The 10,771-nt window shown below is 43.6% G+C and overlaps 1 protein-coding gene across 1 annotated transcript in view; it reads left to right on the forward strand.

The window, feature by feature from the left end:
* The window catches only part of rasgrf2b (Ras protein-specific guanine nucleotide-releasing factor 2b), a gene marked incomplete at its 3' end in the record, with an annotated part of 58,294 nt that extends 47,697 nt beyond the window's left edge, over nt 1-10,597 (forward strand). The window contains exons 19-26 of the mRNA XM_080433530.1: nt 79-168; nt 350-456; nt 1,696-1,808; nt 2,032-2,092; nt 7,741-7,844; nt 9,287-9,371; nt 10,004-10,201; nt 10,559-10,597. Of these exons, the coding sequence (XP_080289656.1) occupies nt 79-168; nt 350-456; nt 1,696-1,808; nt 2,032-2,092; nt 7,741-7,844; nt 9,287-9,371; nt 10,004-10,201; nt 10,559-10,597 (797 nt within the window). The remainder of the gene's footprint in view (nt 1-78; nt 169-349; nt 457-1,695; nt 1,809-2,031; nt 2,093-7,740; nt 7,845-9,286; nt 9,372-10,003; nt 10,202-10,558) is intronic.
* Between the last annotated feature and the right edge of the window lie 174 nt (nt 10,598-10,771).

Below are 10,771 nucleotides of genomic sequence, written 5' to 3' on the forward strand. Positions count from 1 at the left end.
GTGTGTGTGTGTGTGTGTGTGTGTGTGTGTGTGTGTGTGTGTGTGTGTGTGTGTGTGTGTGTGATTGTGTGCGTGTAGTCCAGTCAGGGGAGAACTCTCGTTGTTCTGTCTCCCCTGCCTCAGCCTTCGCCATCGCCACAGCAGCAGCAGGACACGGTTCACCACCAGGTACTGTAAACACACACACACACACACACACACACACACACACACACACACACACACACACACACACACACACACACACACACACACACACACACACACACACACACACACACACACACACACACATTAGCTCACATTGAATGTCATATGAGTATTAAAACGTGTATCATAATTTCTCCAGTGTTTACTAACTCAGAGAGGACTTGTGATAAAGAGTTCATCATCCGCAGAGCTGCTACTAACAGAGTTCTCAATGTGCTGCGCCACTGGGTCTCCAAACACTCCCAGGTTTGTATCCAACGCTCTGTGCGTGTCGGTATGGCATGGGTATTATAGTTTAGTTTAGCCCTTTTCATTCGTTTTTATTTCGTTATGTCAACTAGTTTAGTTTTTATCAGTTTTAGTTTTTTATTGTAAGATGGGGTAGTCAGAGGAAAGAAAAATAGCAAAAAGAGCTTGAGGATCGGCTATTCTCAATATTTGTGAAGATTTTGTGACAATTTTCACAACAGGGCTTAAAACTAGCACAACTAAAAATATTGGAAGAAAATATTTAATATCTACCGAAAATACTAGGCTTATGTATGAAATATTGACAAAGACTAAAACAGATATTTTCTCTATGATTTCAGTTAGTTTTGTAAACACATAATACAGTTTCAGTTTGTTATTGTTTTCTGGTCAATTTCAGCCAACTAAAATATTTGGTTTTAGTTTTTGTTATTCCGTTAGTGAACTATAATATCTCCCTGTGTACAGTATTGTAGGTGTCTGTTTGTGGGTATTGACACATATTTGTATACGTATTTTGGACATTTATTTTCTGCCCTGCTGCTCTCACCTGAATAACAAAACACGGCACACACACACACACACACACACACACACACACACACACACACACACACACACACACACACACACACACACACACACACACACACACACACACACACACACACACACACACACACACACACACACACACACACACGCACACACTTGCAGCATTAATTGGGCAACCTTTCCACCAGCCTACCAGCTCATGCTAGACGTCCACCTAGCTGCTCTAATGAACGGACCATCAGGGTAATTGGCTGTCTCTCTCCGTCGAGGAGGCCCTGTTAGTCTAAAGTGTATTGATCTGCTTTATGTAATAACACAAAATTGTCCGCTGACGGGGCAGCTTCCAGAAGGGCTTGTTAGTGTGTTGACGCTCAGCTCAAAGCTGACCTAAAGGCTGAGGGAAAGTGGGGACTTGAGGAAAGTTATGTACTGTATGGATAGAGCAGTGATGTATCTGATGACCTCTATGACCTGGGAGGGTGGATGGTTGGTGGTCTTACTTGGTCCATATAAGAATGGAAAATGCCCACAGTCTAACAATGCGTGTAATGAGCATACCCTGTGTGTGTGTGTGTGTGTGTGTGTGTGTGTGTGTGTGTGTGTGTGTGTGTGTGTGTGTGTGTGTGTGTGTGTGTGTGTGTGTGTGTGTGTGTGTGTGTGTGTGTGTGCGCGTGCGTGTAGGACTTTGAGATGAATGGGGAGTTAAAGATGGGGGTCATCTGTCTCCTGGAGGAGATCCTCAGAGATCCAGATCTCCTACCCCAGGAGAGGAAAGCCACTGCCAACATACTAAAGTACACACACACACACACACACACACACACACACACACACACACACACACACACATCGGCTATTTTCAGCGAAGATATTTAATGTAGAGCGAAAAACAGAAAAGTGGGATTTAAGTGGGGGTTTTACAGTACACCTACACTAAATGAAGCATATCAGTATGTGAAGATGGAGATGCTACAGTGAGGTGAGGTTTGACCAATCAGATTGTCTCTCCCCATGCAGTGCCCTTTCTCAGGATGACCAGGATGACATCCAGCTGAGGATAGAGGACATCCTACAGATGGTAAGACTACACCACCCACAACCCCCTCTGTTCAGACAAGATTCACGAAGTGTGTCACATTCACTACCAACAGATGAATGATTGAATGAATATACAGTTTCTTTACTATCATGAATATATTAATTGTTGTAATTATCTGACTTAGATGTCTGTGTTACTTTTCAATAAATGGAGAAAAAAAGATCCTGGCACACTAGGACAGTGTGGACGGGGCATCAAAGGCCACTGTGCCCTCAGGGTATATATAATTCTTTGAAGGGCATGAGGCCATAACGAGGGCCAACGGCGGCCATGGCCTTCATGGCCTCCATTTAATTTCATTGGGTAAATATTTATTAGCTGAGTTAGCTGAGGAAAGCGATATTGAAGAGGTGGGTTTTAAGGGAGGTTTTGAAAGTTGAGGGTGGGGGCATCTCTGAGAGTTTTGGGGAGTGCATTCCACAGGGTTGGGGCAGCCAAAGCAAAAGCTCTGTCGCCCCCAGGTACTGTACTTGGTCTTCGGGACCTCAAGGAGGTTTGCGTCACCAGACCTGACCTTAAAGGTTTTCTGACTGATAGCGACAATATACCGCAGAGGAGTCTGTTTGCCTGTGTTTATATTATCAAGGCAGCGTTTCCCTTATTCATTATTAATTATGCCCTTTCACCTTGCCTGTGAGTAGAAACAAATCAGAACTGAGAGCTCAGACTAGCCCCATTAGCATGCAATTAATTGGTGTGACGACCCATCCTATTGTGTGTGTAGTGTTGCTGTGAGTTCTAATGGTTTTCTGTTTCTGTGTAGGAGGAGGGGACCAGCCTGCAGGGGTGTGCCTAGATGACGAGGCACACCTGACTCAAATCACCTGCTGGAGTATTTAAGCAGGCTGGTCAGGGCCATTCTGTCTCTCTCCCCTACACAGGAAACATTGTTTGCTTTTGGTTCCTTTTGAGTTTAGTTCTACCTTGTTTCTGCACTTTGCACATACACTACATTTTCACACATCCATACATGCACTACACTACTGATACCACTGACTATACACACCTCATTCTACTTAAGTATAACTTTTTGGTTCTTTCATTATCAATAAATACATTTAAAGCTAACCCTCTGTGTGTCGTCTCCCACTTTTGTCATGATGTGATTCAGTTCATGACAAGATGGGGGCTCGTCACTTTTTAACCTAAATTAGTGATAATTAAACTTAAGCGTTTTCTATCACACAATTAAGTTTGTTATTTAGGTTTTGGTTGGGTTTTGTTCTTAAGTTGAACAAATTGGGTTGGGAGACACACACAGTTTGTATTTTGGTTGGGGGGGAGAGAGCATTAAGGAACTCATTTTTTCTTAGTGCAGGTTTTTTTTGGAGTTAAGTGAGTGGTGTAGTCCTTGGGGTTCCAACTCCCGGTAGATTTTAACGGTGGTTCTCCATATGGGAATCTCTGTTTTTTTTTGGTTTAGACTGTGTTCCACAAAAGATGGGATGGAGTGGTACCACTGAGATGCCTTGTCGGAATGGGGGACTCAGGAGGGCCACTGAAGACTAGGGGTGAGCGAGTGAGTCAGTTTGTGGTAGGCAGGTTAGATAGGGGAGTTGGGCTCCGGGGTCTTGTTCCACTTTTTTGTTGAATCCTTTGCACAATTTTTTTTTTAAAGAAAAAATGAGTTTGGTTGAGGAATTTATTAAGGCTCCCTCTGTGGAGCTACTAGATGGATGCACAAAAGAACAACTGTTAAAAATCGCAGAACACTACAAAATTGAGATCCGTGACAAGCGGGTAAAATTTAAGGTCAAGGTATTTCTGATGGACAGCTTGGTGACACAGGACGTGTTACCAGAGGAGGTACTATTGGAGGACGAGCTGGAAGATGGTAAAACCTTTTCATTTTCTAGGCAGTTGACTTTTGAACAACAAAAGGAATTACTTGAAATTAAACTGGAACATGAGAAAGAGATTGAAAAAATTAAACAAAAGACTGAATTGCTAAAGTTGGAATTGGAGCAGGAGAAGTTCAAGTTGAGTGTTAAGGAAGCAAAGCAATTTAATGTAGGATCTAACTTGAAATTACTTCCCAAGTTTTCGGAGACTGATCCAGATTTGTTCTTTTCCCTGTTTGAGCGTGTGGCAGACGCCAGGGGCTGGTCTGATGGTGAGCGCACTCTGCTACTTCAATGTGTTTTCACAGGTAAGGCCCAGGAGGCCTATGCTTCTTTGTCCATTACAGAAAGTAAAAGATATGAGGTTGTTAAAAGTACAGTGTTGCGGGCATATGAATTAGTACCAGAAGCTTATCGACAACGTTTTAGGAATTGGAGGAAAAATGAACAGCAAACGTATGTGGAATTTGTAAGAGATATGTTGGTCCAGTTTAACAGATGGTGTGTTGCGTCAGAGGTTAAAACATTCAAAGAGCTTTGTGATCTGCTAACTCTGGAACAATTAAAAACCTGTGTACCCGCTAATATTGCTACATACATAACCGAGAGAAAAGTTAAGACACCCCAAGAAGCAGCCATCTTGGCTGATGAATACGGTTTAATACACAAAAGTGTAGTTGGTGGTGTCTATACGCATCAGACCGGTGGTCCAGTGTATATAGGAAAACGCTTTGGGGGGCTGGGGGATTCAAGGTTTTCTGAGTTTGAAGATGGTTCAGGGAAACAGGATGAGTCTAATGTTTGTAATTTTTGCCATAAAAGCGGACACTGGAAAAAGGATTGTTTTGCTCTTAAAGCTAGAGAGAAGCTGTTAAGTGGTGCACCAATCAAACCGGCCGCTTTGGCTGCATCTGCCATTCCCTCACCTCAGCTAAATGTTAAGATGGAAAGTGTTTCGGACATCAGGTGTTCCACTGGGTGTGACTCTGAGTATTCAGCATTCATTTCGGAGGGTTATGTAGCACTACCTGGTATGAAGGCAGTCAGAGTTAACATCTTGAGAGATACAGGTGCGTTACATACTTTTATTCGTCAAGACGTAATGCCATTTTACTCAGGTTCAGAGACAGGCGATTTCATGTTGATGCGAGGTATGGGTATGCAGATCATTCCCGTACCGCTCCATAGAATGACCATAGTCTGCGGGTTGGTTAGTGGGGAGGTGGTGGTTGGAGTGCGTCCTGAATTACCAGTGGAAGGGGTTGACATAATCCTGGGTAATGATTTGGCAGGGGATAAAGTGTGGCCTAAAGGAAAAGCTAGGCTGTGTCATGTGAGTCTGTTGAAACCATACGGTTCTCAAATGTCGGCGTCCCAAAGCTCCAGTGACGTCCCTTACGTTGAGCCTTCATTGTGCACGGGCACGGTGGGCGGTTCTTCGGCGGGGGAGGTTAATGGAGGGGGAGATTGGCCGGCAGATGAGAATGGGATTCCAGTGCGGGTAAACAACGCTGAGGCATTAAAAGCTTTACCCAAAGTACTTGGACCGTTGGCTGAGACAAAAAGGAAGGAGTGGGTTTCGATGGTTAATGGCTATCCGTGGCTATTTGCAGACACACCATCACAGACACAGCTGATAGAGCACGATATTGGAGAGGCAAAACGAGCCCAACTGGATAAGGAGGTTAGGTACATGCTGGATAACAATTTGGCAGAACCCTTAAAGGGCAGTTGGGCCTCTGTGTCTCGTTTGGTTAAAAAGCCTGATTCCATTTTTCGACCTTGCACAGACTTAAGGAAAGTCAACAGGGTTACAAAACCTGACTTGTTCCCTTTACCACGCATGGAAGATTGCCTTAGACCAAGTAGGTTCTGCAGTTGTGGTACCTCTTACTGTTATTCTGAAGTCTAAGGTTTATTTGGTCAGCTAAGGCTGTGTTTTTGTAAAACTGCCAAGTACAGTTAATCGATATTGGTGCCTGTATTCATCTATTTACGCTGCCCATCATCACTCTTAAAACTGTTCTTACAGGTGACTGAGGGGGTGAGTGGGTGGTTGGATGGATGGGTCAGGTATTAGTATGACTAATGAGAACTGTAAAGTTGAATTAAATGTTACGGAGTACCTGGTTGGTCTCCTATCTTATGGGGGGGGGTGTGACGACCCATCCTATTGTGTGTGTAGTGTTGCTGTGAGTTCTAATGGTTTTCTGTTTCTGTGTAGGAGGAGGGGACCAGCCTGCAGGGGTGTGCCTAGATGACGAGGCACACCTGACTCAAATCACCTGCTGGAGTATTTAAGCAGGCTGGTCAGGGCCATTCTGTCTCTCTCCCCTACACAGGAAACATTGTTTGCTTTTGGTTCCTTTTGAGTTTAGTTCTACCTTGTTTCTGCACTTTGCACATACACTACATTTTCACACATCCATACATGCACTACACTACTGATACCACTGACTATACACACCTCATTCTACTTAAGTATAACTTTTTGGTTCTTTCATTATCAATAAATACATTTAAAGCTAACCCTCTGTGTGTCGTCTCCCACTTTTGTCATGATGTGATTCAGTTCATGACAATTGGCTCGACTTTAATTATTGTTATATTGTAGTCCTGGAAAGAAGGCACACAAAGACAGAGGTGCATACAAACATGCTCACCCAGTTATAAACGTAACCGTAAATGCATATAGTCGCTCCATATTTCAACCTTTTTATGTTTTCTTTTGCGTGAATTAATGCACTACTTCATCATACAAGAGCGGCACACAAAAGTAGTGAAAATAGCAGATCTGCAAGCTCGCAACATGTCAGAATGCGACGTGTTGTGAGCTTGTAGCTATTTTCATGATAAAAAAAGGAACGTTTTGGGACATACTGTAGAGGTTTCCACCCGACAGTGACTATATGCATATACTGCACACAAACACACTCAGTTAGAAACGAGCGCACCAATACACAGTACTTTTGCACCAGCCACAAGTTAGACAACGATTTCAGTGTGGCTGTTTATGTGTCACATCGCCTTTCTATCTGAGCTATGCATAATGTGTGTGTGTGCGTGTGCGTGTGCGTGTGCGTGTGCGTGTGCGTGTGCGTGTGCGTGTGCGTGTGCGTGTGCGTGTGTGTGTGTGTGCGTGCGTGCGTGCGTGCGTGGGTTCTTTGTAATACGTGAAAAGCTATCATTCTGAACACAGCGTCCTGCACCCCAGGCATGGGGGGATGGGGGGGGGGGGGGTATGACAGTCTGTCTGTAGGGGCCTGTCAACTGTCACAAATCATATGTGTCAGAACCATAATCCTGATTATGTATTTCTATCTCATCATTGCTTTGTTTGTTGTTGTTTTTTCCTGCTTGTGTTATGGTATGTACATATGTGTAGAAAGGGTGTTCTGCCGTGCCTCGCCTCAGCCAAATGAAGGCAGGTCCGGTGCGTCACAGGAGCAGGACAACACAGCACTAAACGTAGAGAACACACTGGAGCAGCTCGGACAATAAGCCTTTTTTATTAAGGTGCTAGGTACAAATAGACTGACATTTTGATGCTGCTGCATCTACCTTCCTGAGTCACGACTCAGGAGGAAGATGCAGCAGCATCGAAATGTCAATTTAACCTAGGCTAACACCTTAATAAAAAAGGCTTATTGTCTGAGCTGCTCCAGTGTGTTCTTTATGTATATTTGTGTGTTTCTGACTGGGTTGTGCTATTGTGTGTGTGTGTGTGTGTGTGTGTGTGTGTGTGTGTGTGTGCGCGTGCGCATGTGCGTGTGTGTGTGTGTTTAGACGGAGTGCTTCAAGGCGGAGTGTTTCGAGTCTCTGTCAGCGATGGAACTGGCTGAGCAGATCACCCTGTTGGACCACATCGTCTTCAGAAGCATCCCTTATGAGTCAGTCCCCTCAGAACTCTGTCACCCTGACATCCTCACCAGGCCCAACATGACACAGCTGGTTATCGCTGACATAGACACCTGGCACAGCTTCATTCCCCTTTGGCATGTTCAGATTGAGCCTTTTCTAGGAATCAAACCCAAAGATATTATGTCATACCTTCAATACGTTTTTTTCTTGGTGACTTTCTTGAACATTTTGGGTTGAGTTGCATTCATGATGCGTAATGTTCCAATGTCTTGACTAATGTTTCAGTGTGTGGGTCTGAGCTCTTGCCTTATGGTTTAGACAGTTGAAAGTGACATTGATAAAAATCTTTATGTAGACAAATAGTAAAAATCACACCCAGTGTGAAGTGAGCGGTGCTATTTGAGTTATGAGTTATTAATTTCATCATGCATCTCGGTAGCCAATCACAGCACGTCCTGCGAAGTGACGTGGTTACATTTTTTACATTATTATTAATTTCATCATGCGTCTCGCTAGCCAATCACAGCGCGTCTGCGAAGTTTGAAGTTAATTTCATCATGTGTCTCGCTAGCCAATCACAGCACATCCTGCAAAGCTTAGCCTATGGGCGTGTTTTCCACAGCATGGCGTCACAGCGAAAGACAAATTTTCACGACGGAAAGAAAAACTTTCACCACGGATGGGTCCTAAACCCTCTTATAGGAGCGGTTGCGCAGCTCAAAAATAAAAGAATACATCCACAAAGCTTTTAAAAAGGTTGCCCCCCCCGCAAAAAAGAGAAAAGAAAATGCCAACGGCATTAGTGCTTGGAAATACGGAAGCTTATGCAACACAAGTGTTGTGATGTTGTGGAGTATATTGCAACATCTAGTGCCTGAATGTTGTCTACCATTCATTCCCGCTAAAAAAATATATATATATATATATATATATATATATACAAATACCGTACACTTTGCTGTGATGGATATGAGTTAATACGGTAGTGCATATCGGCTTGGTAATTTCACAGTCAGTCCATTTTAACCCATTAAGACCGGGAACGCATCTGTGTAATTTTAAGATTTCTTTGGCTATTCCAAAAATAGCAGATATATACAAGGTCATAGCGCGGCACTCGGTGCCGTGCTATAACCTTGTAAATCTGCTGTTTCTTTGGAAAAATCGTGGATTTTTTTTGGACAAATCTTTGAATATATATATATGTTTTAAAGTGAACACTTTTAACTCTGATCTGTGCTTCTGTGGGGAGGTCCCTGGAACAACATATTTTGAGATGGGGGTCCGCGGTCAAATACATATCATTTTGGATGTCCATCGACAAATTGGAGCACCACTGATGTAGCAACATATCGTTAAAGGGTTAAGGAATATGCTGTTACGTCGAATAAGAGGATGAATCAATGGTGAGGGGCACCAGTCTATGTGCATGATGCCTTGACAGACTGTGTCGGTCATGTCTCTCTCTAAGGGAGTTCCTGGGTCAGGGCTGGATGAAGGTGGACAAGACAGAGAGGACGCCCTACATCATGAAGACAAGTCAGCACTTCAACGATGTAAGATGAACCATGGGTTGTTGTTGTGTCTGTCTGGTTCTCAACCTTTTCCGGATCAGGGCCCACTTGAAAATCACGAAAGCGTTCGTGGCCCACCCATCTGACCACTCAACACAGACGCCGACAGGCTGCTGTGTTGAGTGCATTTCTCAGAGCATGTTTATTTTAGTGATCAATCAATCTATTGTGTTCCGGCCTGGATCCATGGGACTAACTTTGTATACTTAAAGTTCCTCGGTTTCACAATTAAAACTACATTTTCAAGGTTTTAAAGAAAAAATGCCATTTCTTTTTTTTTTTACATTATTGAAAAATGTTTATATAATCAATCAAATCTTCAATAATTTGGGGGCCTACTTTAAATATCCTCCCGGCCCACCGGTTGCGAACCACTGTGTTAGGGGAATAGACTACTGTGCTTTTGTAACACTGTTGACTTTGACATTTTTATTGGGAATGCAATGTGGTACAATACATACATTAGGCCCCACCATCATCAAATGGATAAAAACACAACAAAAGCTGACTGCTTATTTCCATTGCGGTCCTTGAACGCATGCATGTACGTAACTATAACTAAGTAACTGTAGGTATAGTTCTTCACTTCCGTACCTGTTGTGTCCTGTGTGCAGATGAGTAACCTGGTGGCCTCTCAGATCATGACCCACACTGACGTGGGCTCCAGGGCCAACTCTATAGAGAAGTGGGTGGCTGTGGCCGACATCTGCCGCTGCCTCAACAACTACAATGGAGTGCTGGAGATCACCTCAGCTCTCAACCGCAGCGCCATCTACCGCCTGAAGAAGACCTGGGCCAAAGTCACCAAGCAGGTGCAACTTTGGTGTTATATCTAATAGGAGGAGGTGTAGTCTAATTTGATGGATTTAGGGCACCTGATCCCCAAATTACACACTGCGTATAATAGTTGGGATTTTCTGTGTGGTACATTATGTAAAATCGCATTAGTTTAAAGAAAGGTAACGCACATTGACTGGCTAAGGCTTCAGTTCAAAAAGGTAGAGCCTGCACACCAAAGCAGGTAAAAAGTACTTCTTTATTAGCTGACAACGTTTCGATCCGTTGTGGATCTTCTTAAGGTCATATGAAAATGCACTTCCTTATAATAATGTTCCCCATTGTCGCCATGTGACGCCCACTGTGTGCCACCCCCCCCCCCCCCCACATAGTCACAGCAGGTGCGACACATCACCCCTAAAGTGACCTAGATGGGAACCCATTGACTATGTGTGTTTACAAAATACATTGAATACTCACTACATAGTACAAACCATTTAAAATCATTTTAAACTAGAAAAAGTGCTCCTCGGAGCACAGGTCTCCGCCAGGTCAGGTAGGTTATTGTGGCCTCCTGGTGGCGCTATAATAGGCCAATGTGTTTT

The sequence above is a fragment of the Gymnoscopelus braueri genome (genome assembly GCF_963280865.1).
Source record: "Gymnoscopelus braueri genome assembly, chromosome: 7".
NCBI lineage: Eukaryota > Metazoa > Chordata > Actinopteri > Myctophiformes > Myctophidae > Gymnoscopelus > Gymnoscopelus braueri.